This window comes from Oncorhynchus tshawytscha, linkage group LG16 (assembly GCF_018296145.1).
Source record: "Oncorhynchus tshawytscha isolate Ot180627B linkage group LG16, Otsh_v2.0, whole genome shotgun sequence".
Classification (NCBI taxonomy): Eukaryota; Metazoa; Chordata; class Actinopteri; order Salmoniformes; family Salmonidae; genus Oncorhynchus; species Oncorhynchus tshawytscha.
The window spans coordinates 1172002-1198922 of record NC_056444.1 but is presented as its reverse complement, the minus strand read 5'-3'; the positions used below and the strand labels follow the sequence as shown (position 1 = coordinate 1198922).

General features: G+C 42.0%; 1 protein-coding gene across 4 annotated transcripts in view; it reads right to left on the bottom strand.

Moving 5' to 3' along the window:
* The window catches only part of flr (fleer), a 45926-nt gene that overhangs the window by 15843 nt on the left and 3162 nt on the right, over positions 1-26921 (bottom strand). For 3 of the 4 annotated variants that reach the window (XR_006079009.1, XM_042298673.1, XM_042298671.1), the window contains exons 4-13: positions 24140-24196; positions 22514-22649; positions 21746-21850; positions 21471-21599; positions 19557-19606; positions 19065-19217; positions 14278-14343; positions 13573-13626; positions 11255-11320; positions 3033-3109 (exon numbers count right to left, since the gene is read on the bottom strand). Coding sequence is in view for 3 of the 4 variants with exons in the window: in XM_042298673.1 (XP_042154607.1) it covers positions 3033-3109; positions 11255-11320; positions 13573-13626; positions 14278-14343; positions 19065-19217; positions 19557-19606; positions 21471-21599; positions 21746-21850; positions 22514-22649; positions 24140-24196 (893 nt within the window). In the remaining variant the exon portion in view is untranslated. The remainder of the gene's footprint in view (positions 1-3032; positions 3110-11254; positions 11321-13572; positions 13627-14277; positions 14344-19064; positions 19218-19556; positions 19607-21470; positions 21600-21745; positions 21851-22513; positions 22650-24139; positions 24197-26921) is intronic. The other variant, XM_042298672.1, reaches the window with a different exon arrangement.

Sequence of the window (26921 nt, the reverse complement as noted above, 5' to 3'; positions counted from 1 at the left end):
TACAGTACATCTCTATTTTTAAGATTCTCTATTCATTTAAGACATTTAGAGGCAACATTAAACATATGATCAGGTAGTTCAATGCCATTCACAAACAATATAATCAGATGCCTGTTTTACACAGATTTAAGACATGATTTACAGTAGGCATCTACTATTAAAGCCCAGGAAAATGATCAGGTACAGTAGGCATCAATACTGTAAAGCCCAGGAAAATGCAGTACATTAGGGCAATACTGTAAAGCCCAGAAAATGATCAGGAAAATCTACTGGAAGCCCAGGAAAATGATCAGGTACTGGCGACAAGACTTAAAGTGAAAATGATCAGGACATTGCCATTCAAAAAAATAATCAGATGCCTGTTTTACACTGTAAAGCCCAGGAAAATGATCAGGTACAGTAGACGGCAACACTGTAAAGCCCAGGAATATGATCAGGTACAGTAGGCTACAATACTGTAAAGCCCAGGAAAATGATCAGGTACAGTAGGCGACAATACTGTAAAGCCCAGGAAAATGATCAGGTACAGTAGGCTACAATACTGTAAAGCCCAGGAATATGATCAGGTACAGTAGGCGACAATACTGTAAAGCCCAGGAAAATGATCAGGTACAGTAGGCTACAATACTGTGAAGCCCAGGAAAATGATCAGGTACAGTAGGCTACAATACTGTAAAGCCCAGGAAAATGATCAGTACAGTAGGCTATAATACTGTAAAGCCCAGGAAAATGATCAGGTACAGTAGGCTACAATACTGTGAAGCCCAGGAAAATGATCAGTACAGTAGGCTACAATACTGTGAAGCCCAGGAAAATGATCAGTACAGTAGGCTACAATACTGTAAAGCCCAGGAAAATGATCAGTACAGTAGGCTACAATACTGTAAAGCCCAGGAAAATGATCAGTACAGTAGGCTACAATACTGTAAAGCTCAGGAAAATGATCGACTCACTGATAAATAAATAAAATAAAAATTAATTACTTAAAAATCACACAATGTAATTTGCTGGATTTTTGATTCCGTCTCTCACAGTTGAAGTGTACCTATGATAAAAATTACAGACCTCTACATGCTTTGTAAGTAGGACAACCTGCAAAATCGGCAGTGTATCAAATACTTGTTCTCCCCACTGTATATATAAACTGGAGTGGACTCATGGAAAGGCTCAGTAAGACATGTTATATATATATATATAACCACTATAGCAGTAGATGTTAGCCTGGGGGAAAGGCTCAGTAAAGACATGTTATATATATAACCACTATAGCAGTAGATGTTAGCCTGGGGGAAAGGCTCAGTAAAGACATGTTACATATATAACCACTATAGCAGTAGATGTTAGCCTGGGGGAAAGGCTCAGTAAAGACATGTTATATATATAACCACTATAGCAGTAGATGTTAGCCTGGGGGAAAGGCTCAGTAAAGACATGTTATATATATAACCACTATAGCAGTAGATGTTAGCCTGGGGGAAAGGCTCAGTAAAGACATGTTATATATATAACCACTATAGCAGTAGATGTTAGCCTGGGGGAAAGGCTCAGTAAAGACATGTTATATATATAACCACTATAGCAGTAGATGTTAGCCTGGGGAAAGGCTCAGTAAAGACATGTTATATATATAACCACTATAGCAGTAGATGTTAGCCTGGGGGAAAGGCTCAGTAAAGACATGTTATATATATAACCACTATAGCAGTAGATGTTAGCCTGGGGGAAAGGCTCAGTAAAGACATGTTATATATATAACCACTATAGCAGTAGATGTTAGCCTGGGGGAAAGGCTCAGTAAGACATGTTATATATATATATAACCACTGGGGGAATCACCAATACGGAAGAAGAGGAGATACACCATTCAGACAACCAGACAGGGAGAAGGTCCAGACCAGCCACCAATCAGACAGGGAGAAGGTCCAGACCAGCCACCAACCAGACAGGGAGAAGGTCCAGACCAGCCACCAACCAGACAGGGAGAAGGTCCAGACCAGCCACCAACCAGACAGGGAGAAGGTCCAGACCAGCCACCAACCAGACAGGGAGAAGGTCCAGACCAGCCACCAACCAGACAGGGAGAAGGTCCAGACCAGCCACCAATCAGGAAGGGAGAAGGTCCAGACCAGCCACCAATCAGTAAGGGAGAAGGTCCAGACCAGCCACCAATCAGGAAGGGAGAAGGTCCAGACCAGCCACCAATCAGGAAGGAGAAGGTCCAGACCAGCCACCAATCAGAAGGGAGAAGGTCCAGACCAGCCACCAATCAGGAAGGGAGAAGGTCCAGACCAGCCACCAATCAGACAGGGAGAAGGTCCAGACCAGCCACCAATCAGGAAGGGAGAAGGTCCAGACCAGCCACCAATCAGGAAGGGAGAAGGTCCAGACCAGCCACCAATCAGGAAGGGAGAAGGTCCAGACCAGCCACCAATCAGGAAGGGAGAAGGTCCAGACCAGCCACCAATCAGAAGGGAGAAGGTCCAGACCAGCCACCAATCAGACAGGGAGAAGGTCCAGACCAGCCACCAATCAGACAGGGAGAAGGTCCAGACCAGTCCAGACCACCACCAATCAGACAGGGAGAAGGTCCAGACCAGCCACCAATCAGACAGGGAGAAGGTCCAGACCAGCCACCAATCAGACAGGGAGAAGGTCCAGACCAGCCACCAATCAGACAGGGAGAAGGTCCAGACCAGCCACCAATCAGGAAGGGAGAAGGTCCAGACCAGCCACCAATCAGGAAGGGAGAAGGTCCAGACCAGCCACCAATCAGGAAGGGAGAATGTCCAGACCAGCCACCAATCAGGAGAGAGAATGTCCAGACCAGCCACCAATCAGACAGGGAGAAGGTCCAGACCAGCCACCAATCAGACAGGTAGAAGATCCAGACCAGCCACCAATCAGGGAAGAATAAGGGACCAAAGTGACCAACCAGCAGAGTAGGTGAGGTAAGTCACCAATCAGGGAAGAGAAAGGTGAGACAAGCTACCAATCACACAGGAGAATACTCAGTAGGGGCGGGGTCTACTCACTTCTCCACCATGTCATCGTAGTCCTGGAGGGTTTTCTTCAAGGCTTCGTTGTCCCGGGCTAGTCTGGCTTCCTGTATCTTAGAGACAAAGATTACACACAGGTCACGGGCTAGCCTGGCTTCCTGTATCTTAGAGACAAAGATTACACACAGGTCACGGGCTAGCCTGGCTTCCTGTATCTTAGAGACAAAGATTACACACAGGTCACGGGCTAGCCTGGCTTCCTGTATCTTAGAGACAAAGATTACACACAGGTCACGGACTAGCCTGGCTTCCTGTACCTTAGAGACAGATTACACACAGGTCACGGACTAGCCTGGCTTCCTGCACCTTAGAGACAGATTACACACAGGTCACGGGCTAGCCTGGCTTCCTGTACCTTAGAGACAGATTACACACAGGTCACGGGACTAGCCTGGCTTCCTGTATCTTAGAGACAGATTACACACAGGTCACGGGATAGCCTGGCTTCCTGTATCTTAGAGACAGATTACACACAGGTCACGGGATAGCCTGGCTTCCTGTATTAGAGACAGATTACACACAGGTCACGGACTAGCCTGGCTTCCTGCACCTTAGAGACAGATTACACACAGGTCACGGGCTAGCCTGGCTTCCTGCACCTTAGAGACAGACTACACACAGGTCACGGACTAGCCTGGCTTCCTGCACCTTAGAGACAGACTACACACAGGTCACGGACTAGCCTGGCTTCCTGCACCTTAGAGACAGACTACACACAGGTCACGGACTAGCCTGGCTTCCTGCACCTTAGAGACAGACTACACACAGGTCACGGGCTAGCCTGGCTTCCTGCACCTTAGAGACAGATTACACACAGGTCACGGGCTAGCCTGGCTTCCTGCACCTTAGAGACAGACTACACACAGGTCACGGGCTAGCCTGGCTTCCTGCACCTTAGAGACAGATTACACACAGGTCACGGGCTAGCCTGGCTTCCTGCACCTTAGAGACAGATTACACACAGGTCACGGGATAGCCTGGCTTCCTGTATCTTAGAGACAGATTACACACAGGTCACGGACTAGCCTGGCTTCCTGTACCTTAGAGACAGATTACACACAGGTCACGGGCTAGTCTGGCTTCCTGCACCTTAGAGACAGACTACACACAGGTCACGGACTAGCCTGGCTTCCTGCACCTTAGAGACAGACTACACACAGGTCACGGCTAGCCTGGCTTCCTGCACCTTAGAGACAGACTACACACAGGTCACAGGAGCCTGGCTTCCTGCACCTTAGAGACAGACTACACACAGGTCACGGACTAGCCTGGCTTCCTGCACCTTAGAGACAGACTACACACAGGTCACGGGCTAGCCTGGCTTCCTGCACCTTAGAGACAGATTACACACAGGTCACGGGCTAGCCTGGCTTCCTGCACCTTAGAGACAGACTACACACAGGTCACGGGCTAGCCTGGCTTCCTGCACCTTAGAGACAGACTACACACAGGTCACGGGCTAGCCTGGCTTCCTGTATCTTAGAGACAGACTACACACAGGTCAGGACTAGCCTGGCTTCCTGCACCTTAGAGACAGATTACACACAGGTCACGGGCTAGCCTGGCTTCCTGCACCTTAGAGACAGATTACACACAGGTCACGGGCTAGCCTGGCTTCCTGCACCTTAGAGACAGACTACACACAGGTCACGGGCTAGCCTGGCTTCCTGCACCTTAGAGACAGACTACACACAGGTCACGGGCTAGCCTGGCTTCCTGCACCTTAGAGACAGACTACACACAGGTCACGGGCTAGCCTGGCTTCCTGCACCTTAGAGACAGACTACACACAGGTCACGGGCTAGCCTGGCTTCCTGCACCTTAGAGACAGATTACACACAGGTCACGGACTAGCCTGGCTTCCTGCACCTTAGAGACAGATTACACACAGGTCACGGGCTAGCCTGGCTTCCTGCACCTTAGAGACAGATTACACACAGGTCACGGGACTAGCCTGGCTTCCTGCACCTTAGAGACAGACTACACACAGGTCACGGGCTAGCCTGGCTTCCTGCACCTTAGAGACAGATTACACACAGGTCACGGGCTAGCCTGGCTTCCTGCACCTAGAGACTTACACACAGGTGCACCTGGCTTCCTGCACCTTAGAGACAGACTACACACAGGTCACGGGACTAGCCTGGCTTCCTGCACCTTAGAGACAGATTACACACAGGTCACGGGCTAGCCTGGCTTCCTGCACCTTAGAGACAGACTACACACAGGTCACGGGCTAGCCTGGCTTCCTGTACCTTAGAGACAGACTACACACAGGTCACGGGCTAGCCTGGCTTCCTGCACCTTAGAGACAGACTACACACAGGTCACGGACTAGCCTGGCTTCCTGTACCTTAGAGACAGACTACACACAGGTCACGGGCTAGCCTGGCTTCCTGCACCTTAGAGACAGACTACACACAGGTCACGGGCTAGCCTGGCTTCCTGCACCTTAGAGACAGACTACACACAGGTCACGGGCTAGCCTGGCTTCCTGCACCTTAGAGACAGACTACACACAGGTCACGGGCTAGCCTGGCTTCCTGTATCTTAGAGACAGATTACACACAGGTCACGGACTAGCCTGGCTTCCTGCACCTTAGAGACAGATTACACACAGGTCACGGGCTAGCCTGGCTTCCTGCACCTTAGAGACAGATTACACACAGGTCACGGGCTAGCCTGGCTTCCTGCACCTTAGAGACAGACTACACACAGGTCACGGACTAGCCTGGCTTCCTGCACCTTAGAGACAGACTACACACAGGTCACGGACTAGCCTGGCTTCCTGCACCTTAGAGACAGATTACACACAGGTCACTGACTAGCCTGGCTTCCTGTACCTTAGAGACAGACTACACACAGGTCACGGGCTAGCCTGGCTTCCTGCACCTTAGAGACAGATTACACACAGGTCACGGACTAGCCTGGCTTCCTGCACCTTAGAGACAGATTACACACAGGTCACGGGACTAGCCTGGCTTCCTGCACCTTAGAGACAGATTACACACAGGTCACGGACTAGCCTGGCTTCCTGTATCTTAGAGACAGATTACACACAGGTCACGGACTAGCCTGGCTTCCTGCACCTTAGAGACAGATTACACACAGGTCACGGGCTAGCCTGGCTTCCTGTACCTTAGAGACAGACTACACACAGGTCACGGACTAGCCTGGCTTCCTGCACCTTAGAGACAGATTACACACAGGTCACGGACTAGCCTGGCTTCCTGCACCTTAGAGACAGATTACACACAGGTCACGGGCTAGTCTGGCTTCCTGCACCTTAGAGACAGATTACACACAGGTCACGGGCTAGTCTGGCTTCCTGCACCTTAGAGACAGACTACACACAGGTCACTGACTAGCCTGGCTTCCTGCACCTTAGAGACAAAGACTACACACAGGTCACGGGCTAGTCTGGCTTCCTGCACCTTAGAGACAGACTACACACAGGTCATGGGCTAGCCTGGCTTCCTCATCTTAGAGACAGACTACACACAGGTCACGGGCTAGCCTGGCTTCCTGCACCTTAGAGACAGATTACACACAGGTCACGGGCTAGCCTGGCTTCCTGCACCTTAGAGACAAAGATTACACACAGGTCACGGACTAGCCTGGCTTCCTGCACCTTAGAGACAGACTACACACAGGTCACGGACTAGCCTGGCTTCCTGCACCTTAGAGACAGACTACACACAGGTCACGGGACTAGCCTGGCTTCCTGCACCTTAGAGACAGACTACACACAGGTCACAGGCTAGCCTGGCTTCCTGTATCTTAGAGACAGACTACACACAGGTCACGGGCTAGCCTGGCTTCCTGCACCTTAGAGACAGATTACACACAGGTCAGGACTAGCCTGGCTTCCTGTACCTTAGAGACAGACTACACACAGGTCACGGGCTAGCCTGGCTTCCTGCACCTTAGAGACAGATTACACACAGGTCACGGGACTAGCCTGGCTTCCTGTACCTTAGAGACAGACTACACACAGGTCACGGGCTAGCCTGGCTTCCTGCACCTTAGAGACAGATTACACACAGGTCACAGGACTAGCCTGGCTTCCTGCACCTTAGAGACAGACTACACACAGGTCACGGGCTAGCCTGGCTTCCTGCACCTTAGAGACAGACTACACACAGGTCACGGACTAGCCTGGCTTCCTGCACCTTAGAGACAGACTACACACAGGTCACGGGCTAGCCTGGCTTCCTGCACCTTAGAGACAGACTACACACAGGTCACGGGCTAGCCTGGCTTCCTGCACCTTAGAGACAAAGACTACACACAGGTCACGGGCTAGTCTGGCTTCCTGCACCTTAGAGACAGACTACACACAGGTCACGGGCTAGCCTGGCTTCCTGTATCTTAGAGACAAAGATTACACACAGGTCACGGACTAGCCTGGCTTCCTGCACCTTAGAGACAGATTACACACAGGTCACGGACTAGTCTGGCTTCCTGTACCTTAGAGACAGACAACACACAGGTCACGGGCTAGCCTGGCTTCCTGCACCTTAGAGACAGACTACACACAGGTCACGGACTAGCCTGGCTTCCTGCACCTTAGAGACAGATTACACACAGGTCACGGACTAGCCTGGCTTCCTGTACCTTAGAGACAGATTACACACAGGTCACGGACTAGTTTGGCTTCCTGTACCTTAGAGACAGACTACACACAGGTCACGGGCTAGCCTGGCTTCCTGCACCTTAGAGACAAAGATTACACACAGGTCACGGACTAGCCTGGCTTCCTGCACCTTAGAGACAGACAACACACAGGTCACGGACTCAGCCTGGCTTCCTGCACCTTAGAGACAGACTACACACAGGTCACGGACTAGCCTGGCTTCCTGTACCTTAGAGACAGACTACACACAGGTCACGGACTAGCCTGGCTTCCTGCACCTTAGAGACAGACTACACACAGGTCACAGGCTAGCCTGGCTTCCTGTATCTTAGAGACAGATAACACACACAGGTCACGGACTAGCCTGGCTTCCTGCACCTTAGAGACAGATTACACACAGGTCACGGACTAGCCTGGCTTCCTGCACCTTAGAGACAGACTACACACAGGTCACGGGCTAGTCTGGCTTCCTGCACCTTAGAGACAGATTACACACAGGTCACCGGGCTAGTCTGGCTTCCTGCACCTTAGAGACAGACTACACACAGGTCACGGGCTAGCCTGGCTTCCTGATCTTAGAGACAAAGACTACACACAGGTCACAGGGTAGCCACGGGCTGAACAGGATAAGCCTGGCTTCCTGCACCTTAGAGACAGATTACACACAGGTCACGGGCTAGCCTGGCTTCCTGCACCTTAGAGACAGATTTACACACAGGTCACGGACTAGCCTGGCTTCCTGTACCTTAGAGACAGATTACACACAGGTCACGGACTAGCCTGGCTTCCTGTACCTTAGAGACAGATTACACACAGGTCACGGGAGCCTGGCTTCCTGCACCTTAGAGACAGACTACACACAGGTCACGGACTAGCCTGGCTTCCTGCACCTTAGAGACAGATTACACACAGGTCATGACTAGCCTGGCTTCCTGTACCTTAGAGACAGACTACACACAGGTCACTAGTCTGGCTTCCTGCACAGCAGACTACACACAGGTCATAAGCCTGGCTTCCTGTATCTTAGAGACAAAGACTACACACAGGTCACGGGCTAGCCTGGCTTCCTGCACCTTAGAGACAGATTACACACAGGTCACGGAGCCTAGCCTTAGACAGATTACACACAGGTCACAGGCTAGCCTGGCTTCCTATTTTAGAGACAGATTACACACAGGTCACGGATAGCCTGGCTTCCACCTTAGAGACAGATTACACACAGGTCACGGGCTAGCCTGGCTTCCTGTACCTTAGAGACAGATTACACACAGGTCACGGACTAGCCTGGCTTCCTGTACCTTAGAGACAGATTACACACAGGTCACTGACTAGCCTGGCTTCCTGCACCTTAGAGACAGATTACACACAGGTCACTGACTATGGATGCTTTATGTTGTTCTCTCCAATAATAACACAGTCTTATCACTGTATCCTGAACAGTTAAGGGGAAAACGTGATGTCATTCTGTAAAAACACATGACTGATAGCAATTTAAAGCTATAAAGGTTAAACCGCACCAATGTGACCAGATCAGAGAAATGACTGGGCTGTAGAAGGCTTGGAAAAGGTAAGCTTTCATCCCAAATGGCACCCTAGTCCCATAGAGCTCAACTCAAAAGTAGTGCACTATATAGGGAATACACTCTTAGGAAGAAAAAAAAAGTGCTATCTAGAACCTATAAAAGGGTTCTTTGGCTGTCCCCATAGGAGAATCCTTTGAAGAACCCTTTTCGGTTCCAGGTAGAACCCTTTTGAGTTCCATGTAGAATCTTTTACACAGAGGGTTCTACATGGAACCAAAAAGAGTTCTACCTGGAACCAAAAAGGGTTCTTCAAAGGATTCTCCTGTGGGGACAGTCTTGGGTTTCATTTGGGACGCAGACTAAAGCTAATAAACAAGCTGGTGGCCGAAGAGAGCAGAATGGAAGAATGTAACCTGTGGGGCCTCGGATGAAAGAAAAGGAGAATGGAAGACCAAATAGATGAGAGAAGGATGACAACAGGATAACATGATAACCAGACAACATCAACAGGATAAACAGACAACATCAACAGAATAACAGGATAACCAGACAACATCAACAGGATAACCAGACAACATCAACAGGATAACAGGATAACCAGACAACATCAACAGGATAAACAGACAACATCAACAGGATAAACAGACAACATCAACAGGACAACAGGATAACCAGACAACATCAACAGGATAACCAGACAACATCAACAGGATAACAGGATAACCAGACAACATCAACAGGATAAACAGACAACATCAACAGGATAAACAGACAACATCAACAGGATAAACAGACAACATCAACAGGATAACAGGATAAACAGACAACATGAACAGGATAACAGGATAAACAGACAACATCAACAGGATAAACAGACAACATCAACAGGACAACAGGATAAACAGACAACATGAACAGGATAACCAGACAACATCATCAGGATAACAGAATAACCAGACAACATCAACAGGATAACCAGACAACATGAACAGGATAACAGGATAACCAGACAACATGAACAGGATAACAGTATAACAGGATAACAGGATAACCAGACAACATCGACAGGATAACAGAATAACCAGACAACATCAACAGGATAACCAGACAACATCAACAGGATAACAGGATAACCAGACAACATCAACAGGATAACCAGACAACATCAACAGGATAACAGGATAACCAGACAACATGAACAGGATAACATGATAACCAGACAACATCAACAGGATAACAGGATAACCAGACAACATCAACAGGATAACCAGACAACATCAACAGGATAACCAGACAACATGAACAGGATAACAGGATAACCAGACAACATGAACAGGATAACCAGACAACATCAACAGGATAACAGGATAACCAGACAACATCAACAGGATAACAGGATAACAGGATAAACAGACAACATGAACAGGATAACAGAAAAACCAGACAACATCAACAGGATAACCAGGCAACATGAACAGGATAACAGGATAACCAGACAACATGAACAGGATAACAGGATAACAGGATAACAGGACAACATGAACAGGATAACAGGACAACATGAACAGGATAACCAGACAACACAGGATAACAGGATAACAGGATAACAGGATAACCAGACAACATCATGAACAGGATAACAGGATAACCAGACAACATCAACAACATCAACAGGATAACAGGATAGACAACATGAACAGGATAACAGGATAACAGACAACATCAGGATAACAGGATAACAGGATAACCAGACAACAGGACAACAGGATGAACAGGATAACAGGATAAACAGACAACATCAACAGGATAACAGGATAACCAGACAGATCAGGATAACAGGATAACAGGACAACATGATAACCAGACAACATGAACAGGATAACAGGATAACCAGACAACATCAACAGGACAACATGATAACCAGACAACATGAACAGGACAACATGATAACCAGACAACATGAACAGGATAACCAGACAACATCAACAGGATAACCAGACAACATAGGAAGACAGAGAGAGAGGAGACTGGAAGATTGTAACCTGTTTGGTCAGCTTGCGTAGTTGATCTGTCAACTTGGCGTTCATCTCATCAAACTTCCTGAAGGCCTGCGTTGGTCAAACACAACAGAGACATGATCAGAGACAGGAATATATAGCTCAGAATATACAAAGAGCAGCAACAATGACACAGGACTTTAAAGTCTCTGCAATGTAGAGGACCGGTTCATTACATTGTGGAACATTCAGGTCACTGGCTAAAACATTGAAACGGAAATATATGTGTGTAGTAGTGGTGTGTTTAATGCTACAGAAGGTTGATGCTAGTAGAGAATGATTAGTACTAGGTAGTAGGTAGTATACAGTGATTAGTACTAGGTAGTAGGTAGTATACAGTGATTAGTACTAGGTAGTAGGTAGTATACAGTTATTAGTACTAGGTAGTAGGTAGTATACAGTTATTAGTACTAGACAGTAGGTAGTATACAGTTATTAGTACTAGGTAGTAGGTAGTATAGTGATTAGTACTAGGTAGCAGGTAGTATAGTGATTAGTACTAGGTAGTAGATAGTATATAGTGATTAGTACTAGGCAGTAGGGAGTATGGGGTGATTAGTACTAGGTAGTAGGTAGTATAGTGATTACTACTAGGTAGTAGGTAGTATAGTGATTAGTACTAGGTAGTAGGTAGTATAGTGATTAGTACTAGGCAGTAGGTAGTATAGTGATTAGTACTAGGTAGTAGGTAGTATAGTGATTAGTACTAGGTAGTAGGTAGTATAGTGATTAGTACTAGGTAGTAGATAGTATATAGTGATTAGTACTAGGTAGTAGGTAGTATGGAGTGATTAGTACTAGGTAGTAGGTAGTATAGTGATTAGTACTAGGCAGTAGGTAGTATAGTGATTAGTACTAGGCAGTAGGTAGTATATAGTGATTAGTACTAGTAGGCAGTAGGTTGTATACAGTGATTAGTACTAGGTAGTAGGTAGTATAGTGATTAGTACTAGGTAGTAGGCAGTATAGTGATTAGTACTAGGTAGTAGGTAGTATAGTGATTAGTACTAGACAGTAGGTAGTACACAGTTATTAGTACTAGGTAGTAGGGAGTATGGGGTGATTAGTACTAGGTAGTAGGGAGTATAGTGATAGAACTAGGTAGTAGGGAGCATGGGGTGATTAGTACTAGGTAGTAGGGAGTATAAAGTGATTAGTACTAGGTAGTAGGTAGTATAGTGATTAGAACTAGGTAGTATATAGTGATTAGTACTAGGTAGTAGGTAGTATAGTGATTAGTACTAGGTAGTAGGTAGTATAGGGTGATTAGTACTAGGTAGTAGGTAGTATAGTGATTAGTACTAGGTAGTAGGTAGTATAGTGATTAGTACTAGGTAGTAGGTAGTATAGTGATTAGTACTAGGTAGTAGGTAGTATAGAGTGATTAGTACTAGGTAGTAGGTAGTATAGTGATTAGTACTAGGTAGTAGGTAGTATAGTGATTAGTACTAGGTAGTAGGTAGTATAGTGATTAGTACTAGGTAGTAGGTAGTATAGTGATTAGTACTAGGTAGTAGGTAGTATAGAGTGATTAGTACTAGGTAGTAGGTAGTATAGAGTGATTAGTACTAGGTAGTAGGTAGTATAGAGTGATTAGTACTAGGTAGTAGGTAGTATAGAGTGATTAGTACTAGGTAGTAGGTAGTATAGTGATTAGTACTAGGTAGTAGGTAGTATAGTGATTAGTACTAGGTAGTAGGTAGTATAGTGATTAGTACTAGGTAGTAGGTAGTATAGAGTGATTAGTACTAGGTAGTAGGTAGTATAGTGATTAGTACTAGGTAGTAGGTAGTATAGTGATTAGTACTAGGTAGTAGGTAGTATAGTGATTAGTACTAGGTAGTAGGTAGTATAGTGATTAGTACTAGGTAGTAGGTAGTATAGTGATTAGTACTAGGTAGTAGGTAGTATAGAGTGATTAGTACTAGGTAGTAGGTAGTATAGTGATTAGTACTAGGTAGTAGGTAGTATAGAGTGATTAGTACTAGGTAGTAGGTAGTATAGAGTGATTAGTACTAGGTAGTAGGTAGTATAGTGATTAGTACTAGGTAGTAGGTAGTATAGTGATTAGTACTAGGCAGTAGGTAGTATAGTGATTAGTACTAGGTAGTAGGTAGTATAGAGTGATTAGTACTAGGTAGTAGGTAGTATAGTGATTAGTACTAGGTAGTAGGTAGTATAGTGATTAGTACTAGGTAGTAGGTGGTATAGAGTGATTAGTACTAGGTAGTAGGTAGTATAAAGTGATTGCTACTAGGTAGTAGGTGGTACAGGGTGTAAATGGTGTGTAGTTTTGTTGTTACCTCTTCTGGAGCTGTCTGGCAGGTCAACATGGCGTCCAGAAACTCATACAGATACTGGAACGGTAGAGACCACATAGATCAACTGTTTATTACATAGCAGGAGAAGGAGGACCAGAACATGAATTGGGGATGTGTAGCAAGAACAGGATTTATATAGAGGTCTTTCAATCCCACAGGATTTATATAGTAGTCTTTCAATCCCACAGGATTTATATAGAGGTCTTTCAATCCCACAGGATTTATATAGAGGTCTTTCAATCCAGAACAGGATTTATATAGAGGTCTTTCAATCCCACAGGATTTATATAGAGGTCTTTCAATCCCACAGGATTTATATAGAGGTCTTTCAATCCCACAGGATTTATATAGAGGTCTTTCAATCCCACAGGATTTATATAGAGGTCTTTCAATCCCACAGGATTTATATAGAGGTCTTTCAATCCCACAGGATTTATATAGAGGTCTTTCAATCCCACAGGATTTATATAGAGGTCTTTCAATCCAGAACAGGATTTATATAGAGGTCTTTCAATCCAGAACAGGATTTATATAGAGGTCTTTCAATCCCACATGGAAAATGTAATGTGGACATCACATCAGGGTCAGACTAACATGCATGATTTTGAAGTAAAACTATCCCTAGTGACTGACCGTAGGGATGTAGTATGAACATATAGGACAATAAAAGGGACCTGTGGTTCTTACCGGGGTGAGGAACTTGTAGGTGAGGTGAGCATTCTCTGCCATCACATCAGCAGCCAGATCAAAATACTGAGAGAGAATATAAGGAGAGAAAGAGTGAGAGTATAGTAGATATACAGTAGTAGAGTACAGTATAACAGTAGAGTACAGTATAATAGTAGAGTACAGTAGAGTACAGTATAATAGTAGAGTACAGTAGAGTACAGTATAACAGTAGGTGAGGTGAGCATTCTCTGCCATCACATCAGCAGCCAGATCAAAATACTGAGAGAGAATATAAGGAGAGAAAGAGTGAGAGTATAGTAGATATACAGTAGTAGAGTACAGTATAACAGCAGAGTACAGTATAACAGTTGATATACAGTAGTAGAGTACAGTATAACAGTAGAGTACAGTATAACAGTAGAGTACAGTATAATAGTAGAGTACAGTAGAGTACAGTATAACAGTAGGTGAGGTGAGCATTCTCTGCCATCACATCAGCAGCCAGATCAAAATACTGAGAGAGAGAATAGAATGAGAGAAAGAGTGAGAGTATAGTAGATATACAGTAGTAGAGTACAGTACAGTATATACCAGTAGAGTAGTACAGTAACAGTAGAGTACAGTAGAGTACAGTATAACAGTAGAGTACAGTAGACAGTACAGTATAACAGTAGAGTAGAGTACAGTATAACAGTAGAGTACAGTATACAGTATACAGTAGAGTACAGTATAACAGTAGAGTACAGTATAACAGTAGATTCTCTGCCATCACATCAGCAGCCAGATCAAAATACTGAGAGATATACAGTAGAGTAGAGTAGAGTACAGTAGAGTACAGTATAACAGTAGAGTACAGTATAATAGTAGATATACAGTAGTAGAGTACAGTAGAGTACAGTATAACAGTAGATATACAGTAGTAGAGTACAGTAGAGTACAGTATAATAGTAGAGTACAGTATAATAGTAGAGTACAGTAGAGTACAGTATAACAGTAGAGTACAGTATAATAGTAGAGTACAGTAGAGTACAGTAAAATAGTAGAGTACAGTATAATAGTAGAGTACAGTAGAGTACAGTAAAATAGTAGAGTACAGTAGAGTACAGTATAACAGTAGAGTACAGTATAACAGTAGAGTACAGTAGATATACAGTAACAGTAGAGTACAGTATAATAGAGTAGTATAACAGTAGAGTACAGTATAACAGTAGAGTACAGTATAATAGTAGAGTACAGTAGAGTACAGTATAACAGTACAGAGCATTTACAGTATAACAGTAGAGTACAGTATAACAGTAGAGTACAGTATAACAGTACAGTATACAGTATAGAGTACAGTAGATACAGTATAACAGTAGAGTACAGTATAACAGTAGAGTACAGTATAATACAGTATACAGTAGAGTACAGTATAATAGTAGAGTACAGTATAATAGTAGAGTACATAGTACAGTATACAGTAGAGTACAGTATAATACAGAGTACAGTAGTACAGTATAACAGTAGAGTACAGTATAACAGTAGAGTACAGTATAATAGTAGAGTACAGTAGAGTACAGTATAACAGTAGAGTACAGTAGTACACAGTAGAGTACAGTATAATAGTAGAGTACAGTATAATAGTAGAATACAGTAGAGTACAGTATATAGTACAGTATAGAGCAGTAGAGTACAGTATATAGTAGAGTACAGTATAACAGTAGAGTACAGAGTATAGTAGTACATATACATAGTAGAGTACAGTAGATAGTACAGTATAGTATAGTAGAGTACAGTATAATAGTAGAGTACAGTAGAGTACAGTATAAATAGTAGAGTACAGTATAGTACAGTATAATACAGAGTACAGTATAATAGTAGAGTACAGTATAAGTAGAGTATAATAGTAGAGTACAGTACAGTATAGTAGAGTACAGTATAGTACAGTACAGTAGAGTACAGTATAACAGAGTACAGTATAACAGTAGAGTACAGTATAATAGTAGAGTACAGTATAACAGTAGAGTACAGTATAATAGTAGAGTACAGTATAACAGTATACAGTAGAGTACAGTATAACAGCAGTAGAGTACAGTATAATAGTAGAGTACAGTATAGAGTACAGTATAAAGTAGTAAGAGTACAGTATAATAACAGTAGTACAGTATAACAGTAGAGTACAGTATAATAGTAGAGTACAGTATAACAGTAGAGTACAGTATAACAGTAGAGTACAGTATAATAGTAGAGTACAGTATAACAGTAGAGTACATAGTAGAGTACAGTATAATAGTAGAGTACAGTATAATAGTAGAGTACAGTATAACAGTAGAGTACAGTAGAGTACAGTATAACAGTAGAGTACAGTATAACAGTAGAGTACAGTATAATAGTAGAGTACAGTATAACAGTAGAGTACAGTATAATAGTAGAGTACAGTAGAGTACAGTATAATAGTAGAGTACAGTATAGTACAGTATAATAGTATAGTATAATAGTAATATAGTAGAGTACAGTATAATAGTATATATAGTAGAGTACAGTATAATAGTATAGTATAATATAGTACAGTAGTATAATAGTATAATATAGTAGAGTACAGTAGAGTACAGTATAACAGTAGAGTACAGTATACAGTATAATATATTAGACTATAGTACAATATAGTAGTAGAGTACAGTATAATAGTATATTATAGTAGAGTACAGAATAATAGTACAATATAGTAGAGTGCAGTAGAGTTTAATATATACAGAAGTACAGTATATAGTATAAATAGTAGAGTATAGTATAATAGTAGAGTACAGTATAATAGTAGAGTACAGTAGAGTACAGTATAACAGTAGAGTATAGTATAATAGTAGAGTACAGTATAATAGTATAATATAGTAGAATACAGTATAATAGTATAATATAGTAGAGTATAGTAGAGTACAGTATAATAGTATAATATATTAGACTACAGTATAATATAGTAGAGTACAGTATAATATATTACAGTACAGTATAATATAGTAGAGTACAGTATAATAGTATAATAGTATAATAATAGTAGAGTATAGTATAATAGTAAGTACAGTATACAGTATAACAGTAGAGTACAGTAGAGTACAGTATAATAGTAGAGTACAGTATAATAGTAGAGTACAGTATAACAGTAGAGTACAGTATAATAGTAGAGTACAGTAGAGTACAGTATAACAGTAGAGTACAGTATAATAGTAGAGTACAGTAGAGTACAGTATAATAGTAGAGTACAGTATAATAGTAGAGTACAGTATAATAGTAGAGTACAGTATAATAGTAGAGTACAGTATAACAGTAGAGTACAGTATAATAGTAGAGTACAGTATAATAGTAGAGTACAGTAGAGTACAGTATAATAGTAGAGTACAGTATAATAGTAGAGTACAGTATAATAGTAGAGTACAGTAGAGTACAGTATAACAGTAGAGTACAGTATAATAGTAGAGTACAGTATAATAGTAGAGTACAGTATAACAGTAGAGTACAGTATAACAGTAGAGTACAGTAGAGTATAGTAGAGTACAGTAGAGTATAGTAGCATAGTAGAGTACAGTAGAGTATAGTATAATAGTATAGTATAATATGGTAATAGTAGAGTACAGTATAATAGTATAATACAGTAGAGTACAGTATAATAGTATAGTATAGTATATAGTACAGTACTGTATAATAGTATAATATAGTAGAGTACAGTAGAGTACAGTATAGTACAGTAGAGTACAGTATATAGTATAATATATTAGACTATAGTACAATATAGTAAAGTACAGTATAATAGTATATTATAGTAGAGTACAGAATAATAGTACAATATAGTAGAGTGCAGTAGAGTTTAATATAATATAGTAGAGTACAGTATACTAGTATAATATAGTAGAGCACAGTAGAGCATAGTATAATATAGTAGAGTACAGTAGAGTATAATATAGTAGTACAGTGCAGTAGAGTATAGTATAATAGTAGAGTACAGTATAATAGTATAATATAGTAGAATACAGTATAATAGTATAATATAGTAGAGTATAGTAGAGTACAGTATAATAGTATAATATATTAGACTACAGTATAATATAGTAGAGTACAGTATAATATATTAGACTACAGTATAATATAGTAGAGTACAGTATAATAGTATAATAGAGTACAGTACAGTATAATATAGTAGAGTACAGTATAATAGTATAATATATTAGACTACAGTATAATATAGTAGAGTACTGTATAATAGTATAATAGAGTAGAATACAGTAGAGTATAGTATAATATAGTAGAGTACTGTATAATAGTATAATATAGTAGACTACAGTATAATATAGTAGAGTACAGTATAATAGTATAGTAGAGTACAGTATAATAGTATAATAGAGTACAGTACAGTATAATATAGTAGAGTACAGTATAATAGTATAATATATTAGACTACAGTATAATATAGTAGAGTACTGTATAATAGTATAATAGAGTAGAATACAGTAGAGTATAGTATAATATAGTAGAGTACTGTATAATAGAGTAGAGTGCAGTAGAGTATAGTATAATATAGTAGAGTACTGTATAATAGTATAATAGAGTAGAATACAGTAGAGTATAGTATAATATAGTAGAGTACTGTATAATAGTATAATATACTATAGTACCGTAGAATACCCTACCTCATATTTGCAGTATCGTATAATATAGTACTGTATAATAGTATAATAGAGTAGAGTATAGTATAATAGAGTAGCGTACAGTAGAGTATAGTATAATATAGTACTGTATAATAGTATAATATACTATAGTACCGTAGAATACCCTACCTCATATTTGCAGTATAGTAGCAGCAGGTTTCCGAAGGTGACCGGGGGGAAGGGGATCTGCTGCAGGAGGAAGGCCAGTTTCTCAAAACCCTCCGATGGCTTCTTATCCATGTTCATCAGGGCCTGGTTGTGGAGCGTCACTGGATCCAGCTCCTACAAGACAACAGACATGTGGAAATAACTATTTGTTCTTTAACTAACTTGCCTAGTTAAATACAGGATAAAAAAATAAAAATAAAAGGATATTTCATTGTCCATTGGTTAGAAGGAGAATGTCTCCACACACACACACACGTCACAACAGCTTTCTGTCTGACAGAGTGCTCCTGGTGCCCTGATCCCCATCAGTGTATGAGTGTTGATATAGATGGTCACTAGAGGGCAGCACCCACTGAGCCACAGATAGAGATGTACCTTACAGCATTCACTGTCTCCAACCTACATGAGTGGTAAGGGCTGACATATGTACACACACAAGTACACACACAGTACCTCCTCTGATCTGGGAGGCATGTCAGTCAAGGCCTCCTGAGCTGCATCGCCTGGAGACAGACAGACAGACAGAGAGACAGAGTTGAGCTTACTTACAAGCCCTTATGCAGTTTATTAAGTAAAAAATAGATAAGTAAATTTTTTTTTTTTTTTAAAGTAACAAGAAATTAAAGAGCAGCAGTAAAATAACATTAACGAGGCTATATAATGTGCGGGGGCACCGGTTAGTCGAGGTAATTGAGGTGATATGTACATGTAGGTAGAGTTAAAGTGACTACGCATAGATTAAACAGAGAGTAGCAGCCTGGTATACTATGAGAACGGACAGTTTTTCAGCTGGTAATTTCTGACAGCCTGGTCACAGTACACCCCCTGGATCACAGTACACCCCCTGGATCACAGTACACCCCCTGGATCACAGTACACCCCCTGGACAGAATGCTAGTCTATCACAGTACACCCCCTGGACAGAATGCTAGTCTATCACAGTACACCCCCTGGATCACAGTACAACAGAATGCTAGTCTATCACAGTACACACCCCTGGACAGAATGCTAGTCTATCACAGTACACCCCCAGAATGGTCTATCACAGTACACCCCTGGACAGAATGCTAGTCTATCACAGTACACCCCTGGACAGAATGCTAGTCTATCACAGTACACCCCCCTGGACAGAATGCTAGTCTCATCACGGTACACCCCTGGACAGTCTATCACACCCCTGGACAGAATGCTAGTCTATCACAGTACACCCCTGGATCACACAGTACACCCCCTGGATCAGAATGCTAGTCTATCACAGTACACCCCTGGACAGAATGCTAGTCTATCACAGTACACAGTACCCCTGGACAGAATGCTAGTCTATCACAGTACACCCCCTGGACAGAATGCTAGTCTATCACAGTACACCCCCTGGATAACAGTACACCCCCTGGACAGAATGCTAGTCTATCACAGTACACCCCTGGACAGAATGCTAGTCTATCACAGTACACCCCCTGGACAGAATGCTAGTCTATCACAGTACACCCCTGGACAGAATGCTAGTCTATCACAGTACACCCCCTGGACAGAATGCTAGTACACCCCTAGAACAGTACACCCCTGGACAGAATGCTAGTCTATGGTACACCCCCTGGACAGAATGCTAGTCTATCACAGTACACCCCTGGACAGAATGCTAGTCTATCACAGTACACCCCTGGATCACTGCAGAATGCTAGTCTATCACAGTACACCCCCTGGACAGAATGCTAGTCTATCACAGTACACCCCCTGGACAGAATGCAGTCTATCACAGTACACCCCCTGGACAGAATGCTAGTCTACACCCCCAGTACACCCCTGGACAGAATGCTAGTCTATCACAGTACACCCCCTGGACAGAATGCTAGTCTATCACAGTACACCCCCTGGACAGAATGCTAGTCTATCACAGTACACCCCCTGGACAGAATGCTAGTCTATCACAGTACACCCCCTGGACAGAATGCTAGTCTATCACAGTACACCCCCCATCACAGTACACCCCTGGACAGAATGCTAGTCTATCACAGTACACCCCCTGGACAGAATGCTAGTCTATCACGGTACACCCCCTGGACAGAATGCTAGTCTATCACAGTACACCCCCTGGACAGAATGCTAGTCTATCACAGTACACCCCCTGGACAGAATGCTAGTCTATCACGGTACACCCCCTGGACAGAATGCTAGTCTCTCACAGTACACCCCCTGGACTATGCTAGTCTATCACAAAGCTTTAGACACCAATCTATCTCCTTAATGCTGAGAGTCAATCAGGTCCCATTTTTACAGTTTTTGTTACGACTCGGCCCGGGGATTGAACTCCCAACCCTTCAATCTCAGGGCGGATACTCTAACCACAAGGCTGCTGAATGTACTCACAGTTTTTCAGCTGGTATTCTATAGCAGCCTTGAGGTTGAAGCCTTCTATGAGGGCGGTCTCATGTAGGATCAGGGTGTTCCCAACACTCCTCACGTCAATGCCCTCTGTCGTCATACCAACGCTCAGCTCTGGACGACGAGAACACACACACAGCACAGAGAGACACAGGATGGTCAGGGGAAAACATGGATGAGAAGGAGGGTCACTAAGGGAAAACCCCAACAGAGTGATCAGGTATCTAACTAAACAGGTGTGCTGTGATTTTAAAGCCGACCTGGATGTTCCCTGATCCCTCTCTCGATGATCTCTCCGATGAACTTGAGGGCCTGACCATACTGTTTCATACTGTAGTAGCACAGACCTATGTTGTAGGACAGTTCTGAGACAGGAGGGAGGAGAGAGAGGCAGGGAGAGGAGGAGAGAATTAGGAGGAGGGACAGGGAGATAGGGAGGGCGGAGAGGAGAGAGAGGGAGAGAAGGAGAGAATTAGGGGGAGAGGAGAGAGAGGCAGGGAGAGGAGGAGAGAATTAGGGGGGGGGAGAGGAGAGAGAGGGAGGGAGAGGAGGTGAGAATTAGGGGGAGAGGAGAGAGAGGGAGGGAGAGGAGGAGAGAATTAGGGGGGGGAGAGGAGAGAGAGGGAGGGAGAGGAGGAGAGAATTAGGGGGAGAGGAGAGAGGGAGGGAGAGGAGGAGAGAATTAGGGGGAGAGGTGAGAAGGAGAGAATTAGGGTGGAGAGGAGAGAGAGGGAGGGAGAGGAGGAGAGAATTATGGGGGGAGAGGAGAGAGAGGGAGGGAGAGGAGGAGAGAATTAGGGGGAGAGGAGAGAATTAGGGGGAGAGGAGAGAGAGGGGGGAGAGGAGGAGAGAATTAGGGGGGAGAGGAGAGAGAGGGATGGAGAGGAGGAGAGAATTAGAGGGGAGAGGAGAGAGAGGGAGGGAGAGGAGGAGAGAATTAGGGGGAGGAAGAGAGAGATTCAGCAAATGCAAGAGACTTGTAGGACAGGCAAAAGGTTAGACGTTTTCCTCTGTGTGCGTGCAGTTACCTGGTTGGTAGCCCAGCACCTGCATGGCAGACATGAACTTCTTGCAAGCCTCCTCATACTCCCCCTCCTTGTAGAGTAGACAGCCCATGTCCACGTCATAGTCTGGGTCGTCCTGGGGAAGCTGCTCTACCAGTGTCTGACAGGGAGAGGGTTCATAAAGGCCTTATAAGAGGTCATAAAGGTTTATAGGGAGTCATAAGGGCGTATTCGTTGAGAAAATGTGTTATAAGGGGTCTCAAGGGTTTCTAAATGGATCAAAAACACTAACTAAGCAGTTAACAGGTTATATTAATTTCTCCTGACCTCATGACATACCGTAACTACCAGGTTATATTAAGTTCTCCTGACCTCATGACATACAGTAACTACCAGGTACATGTTTCTGGTCTTTAGTTCTGGTTCTAGTTCTGGGTCTAGTTCTGGTTAAGTTCTGGTTCTAGTTCCAGTTCTGGTTTAGTTCTGTTCTAGTTCTGGTTAAGGTATGGTTCTATAATGTTTACATACCCTACATTATTCATCTCATATGTATACGTATATACTGTACTCTATATCATCGACTGCATCCTTATGTAATACATGTATCACTAGCCACTTTAACTATGCCACTTTGTTTACATACTCATCTCATATGTATATACTGTACTCAATACCATCTACTGTATCTTGCCTAAGCTGCTCTGTACCATCACTCATTCATATATCCTTATGTACATATTCTTTATCCCCTTACACTGTGTATAAGACAGTAGTTTTTTTTTGGAATTGTTAGTTAGATTACTTGTTGGATTATTACTGCATTGTCGGAACTAGAAGCACAAGCATTTCGCTACACTCGCATTAACATCTGCTAACCATGTGTATGTGACCAATAAAATTTGATTTGATTTGATTTTTAGTTCTGGGTCTAGTTCTGGTTAAGTTCTGTTCTATTTCTGGTTAAGTTATGGTTCTAGTTCTGGGTCTAGTTCCGGTTCTGATTTAGTTATGTTCTAGTTCTGGTTAAGTTCTGGTTCTAGTTCTGGGTCTAGTTCCGGTTCTGGTTTAGTTATGTTCTAGTTCTGGTTAAGTTCTGGTTCTAGTTCTGGTTTAGTTCTGTTCTAGTTTTGGTTCTGATTTAATGATGGTGCTAGTTATGGCATGAGTCATGGTTCTATTGATGTTCTAGTCATGGTTCTAGTCATGGTTCTAGTTCAGGTTCTAGTCATGGCTCTAGTCATAGGTCTAGTTCAGGCTCTAGTCATGGTTTTAGTCATGGTTCTAGTCATGGTTCTATTGATGTTCTAGTCATGGTTCTAGTCATGGTTCTAGTCATAGGTCTAGTTCAGGCTCTAGTCATGGTTTTAGTCATGGTTCTAGTCATGGTTCTATTGATGTTCTAGTCATGGTTCTAGTCATGGTTCTAGTTCTAGTCATTGTTCTAGTTCAGGTTCAAGTCATGGTTCCAATCATGGTTCTAGTTCTGGTTCTAGTCATGGTTTAATTGATGTTCTAGTCATGGTTCTAGTTCAGGTTCAGGTTCTAGTTCTGGTTCTAGTTCAGGTTCTAGTCATGGTTCTAGTTCTGGTGCTAATTATTGTTTTAGTTATGGCCAAGTCCAGTATATGTCCAATACTAGTCTCTACTAACCTTCGCTCCAGAGTACTCCTCTTCTCCGTATTTGATGGATGCCTGCAGTTTGATCATCTGTGGGAGAGATGGACAGAACATGGGTCAGAAGAGACAAAATAACTAAGAGAATATGGTTGTGTGGTAAGATAACTCTACCTGGTAGTAAACATTATAACTCCACCTGGTGGGTCTGGTAGTAAACATTATAACTCTACCTGGTAGTAAACATTATAACTCTACCTGGTAGTAAACATTATAACTCTACCTGGTAGTAAACATTATAACTCTACCTGGTAGTAAACATTATAACTCTACCTGGTAGTAAACATTATAACTCTACCTGGTAGTAAACATTATAACTCTACCTGGTAGTAAACATTATAACTCTACCTGGTAGTAAACATTATAGTAGTAAACATTATAACTCTACCTGGTAGTAAACATTATAACTCTACCTGGTAGTAAACATTATAACTCTACCTGGTAGTAAACATTATAACTCTACCTGGTAGTAAACATTATAACTCTACCTGGTAGTAAACATTATAACTCTACCTGGTAGTAAACATTATAACTCTACCTGGTAGTAAACATATATATTATAACTCTACCTGGTAGTAAACATTATAACTCTACCTGGTAGTAAACATTATAACTCTACCTGGTAGTAAACATTATAACTCTACCTGGTAGTAAACATTATAACTCTACCTGGTAGTAAACATTATAACTCTACCTGGTAGTAAACATTATAACTCTACCTGGTAGTAAACATTATAACTCTACCTGGTAACTCTACCTGGTAGTAAACATTAACTCTACCTGGTAGTAAACATTATAACTCTACCTGGTAGTAAACATTATAACATTATAACTCTCTGGTAGTAAACATTATAACTCTACCTGGTAGTAAACATTATAACTCTACCTGGTAGTAAACATTATGACTCTACCTGGTAGTAAACATTATAACTCTACCTGGTAGTAAACATTATAACTCTACCTGGTAGTAAACATTATAACTCTACCTGGTAGTAAACATTATAACTCTACCTGGTAGTAAACATTATAACTCTACCTGGTAGTAAACATTATAACTCTACCTGGTGGGTCTGGTAGTAAACATTATAACTCTACCTGGTAGTAAACATTATAACTCTACCTGGTAGTAAACATTATAACTCTACCTGGTAGTAAACATTATAACTCTACCTGGTAGTAAACACCTGGTTATTACTCTACCTGGTAGTAAACATTATAACTCTACCTGGTAGTAAACTCTACCTGGTAGTAAACATTATAACTCTACCTGGTAGTAAACATTATAACTCTACCTGGTAGTAAACATTATAACTCTACCTGGTAGTAAACATTATAACTCTACCTGGTAGTAAACATTATAACTCTACCTGGTAGTAAACATTATAACTCTACCTGGTAGTAAACATTATAACTCTACCTGGTAGTAAACATTATAACTCTACCTGGTAGTAAACATTATAACTCTACCTGGTAGTAAACATTATAACTCTACCTGTAGTAACATTATAAACATTATAACTCTACCTGGTAGTAGTAAACACCTTATATTACTCTACCTGGTAGTAAACATTATAACTCTACCTGGTAGTAAACATTATAACTCTACCTGGTAGTAAACATTATAACTCTACCTGGTAGTAAACATTATAACTCTACCTGGTAGTAAACATTATAACTCTACCTGGTGGGTCTGGTAGTAAACATTATAACTCTACCTGGTAGTAAACATTATAACTCTACCTGGTAGTAAACATTATAACTCTACCTGGTAGTAAACATTATAACTCTACCTGGTAGTAAACATTATAACTCTACCTGGTAGTAAACATTATAACTCTACCTGGTAGTAAACATTATAACTCTACCTGGTAGTAAACATTATAACTCTACCTGGTGGGTCTGGTAGTAAACATTATAACTCTACCTGGTAGTAAACATTATAACTCTACCTGGTAGTAAACATTATAACTCTACCTGGTAGTAAACATTATAACTCTACCTGGTAGTAAACATTATAACTCTACCTGGTAGTAAACATTATAACTCTACCTGGTAGTAAACATTATAACTCACCTTAGTAAACATTATCTACCTGGTAGTAAACATTATAACTCTACCTGGTAGTAAACATTATAACTCTACCTGGTAGTAAACATTATAACTCTACCTGGTAGTAAACATTATAACTCTACCCTGGTAGTAAACATTATAACTCTACCTGGTAGTAAACATTATAACTCTACCTGGTAGTAAACATTATAACTCTACCTGGTAGTAAACATTATAACTCTACCTGGTAGTAAACATTATAACTCTACCTGGTAGTAAACATTATAACTCTACCTGGTAGTAAACATTATAACATTATAACTACCTGGTAGTAAACATTATAACTCTACCTGGTAGTAAACATTATAACTCTACCTGGTAGTAAACATTATAACTCTACCTGGTAGTAAACATTATAACTCTACCTGGTAGTAAACATTATAACTCTACCTGGTAGTAAACATTATAACTCTACCTGGTAGTAAACATTATAACTCTACCTGGTAGTAAACATTATAACTCTACCTGGTAGTAAACATTATAACTCTACCTGGTAGTAAACATTATAACTCTACCTGGTAGTAAACATTATAACTCTACCTGGTAGTAAACATTATAACTCTACCTGGTAGTAAACATTATAACTCTACCTGGTAGTAAACATTATAACTCTACCTGGTAGTAAACATTATAACTCTACCTGGTAGTA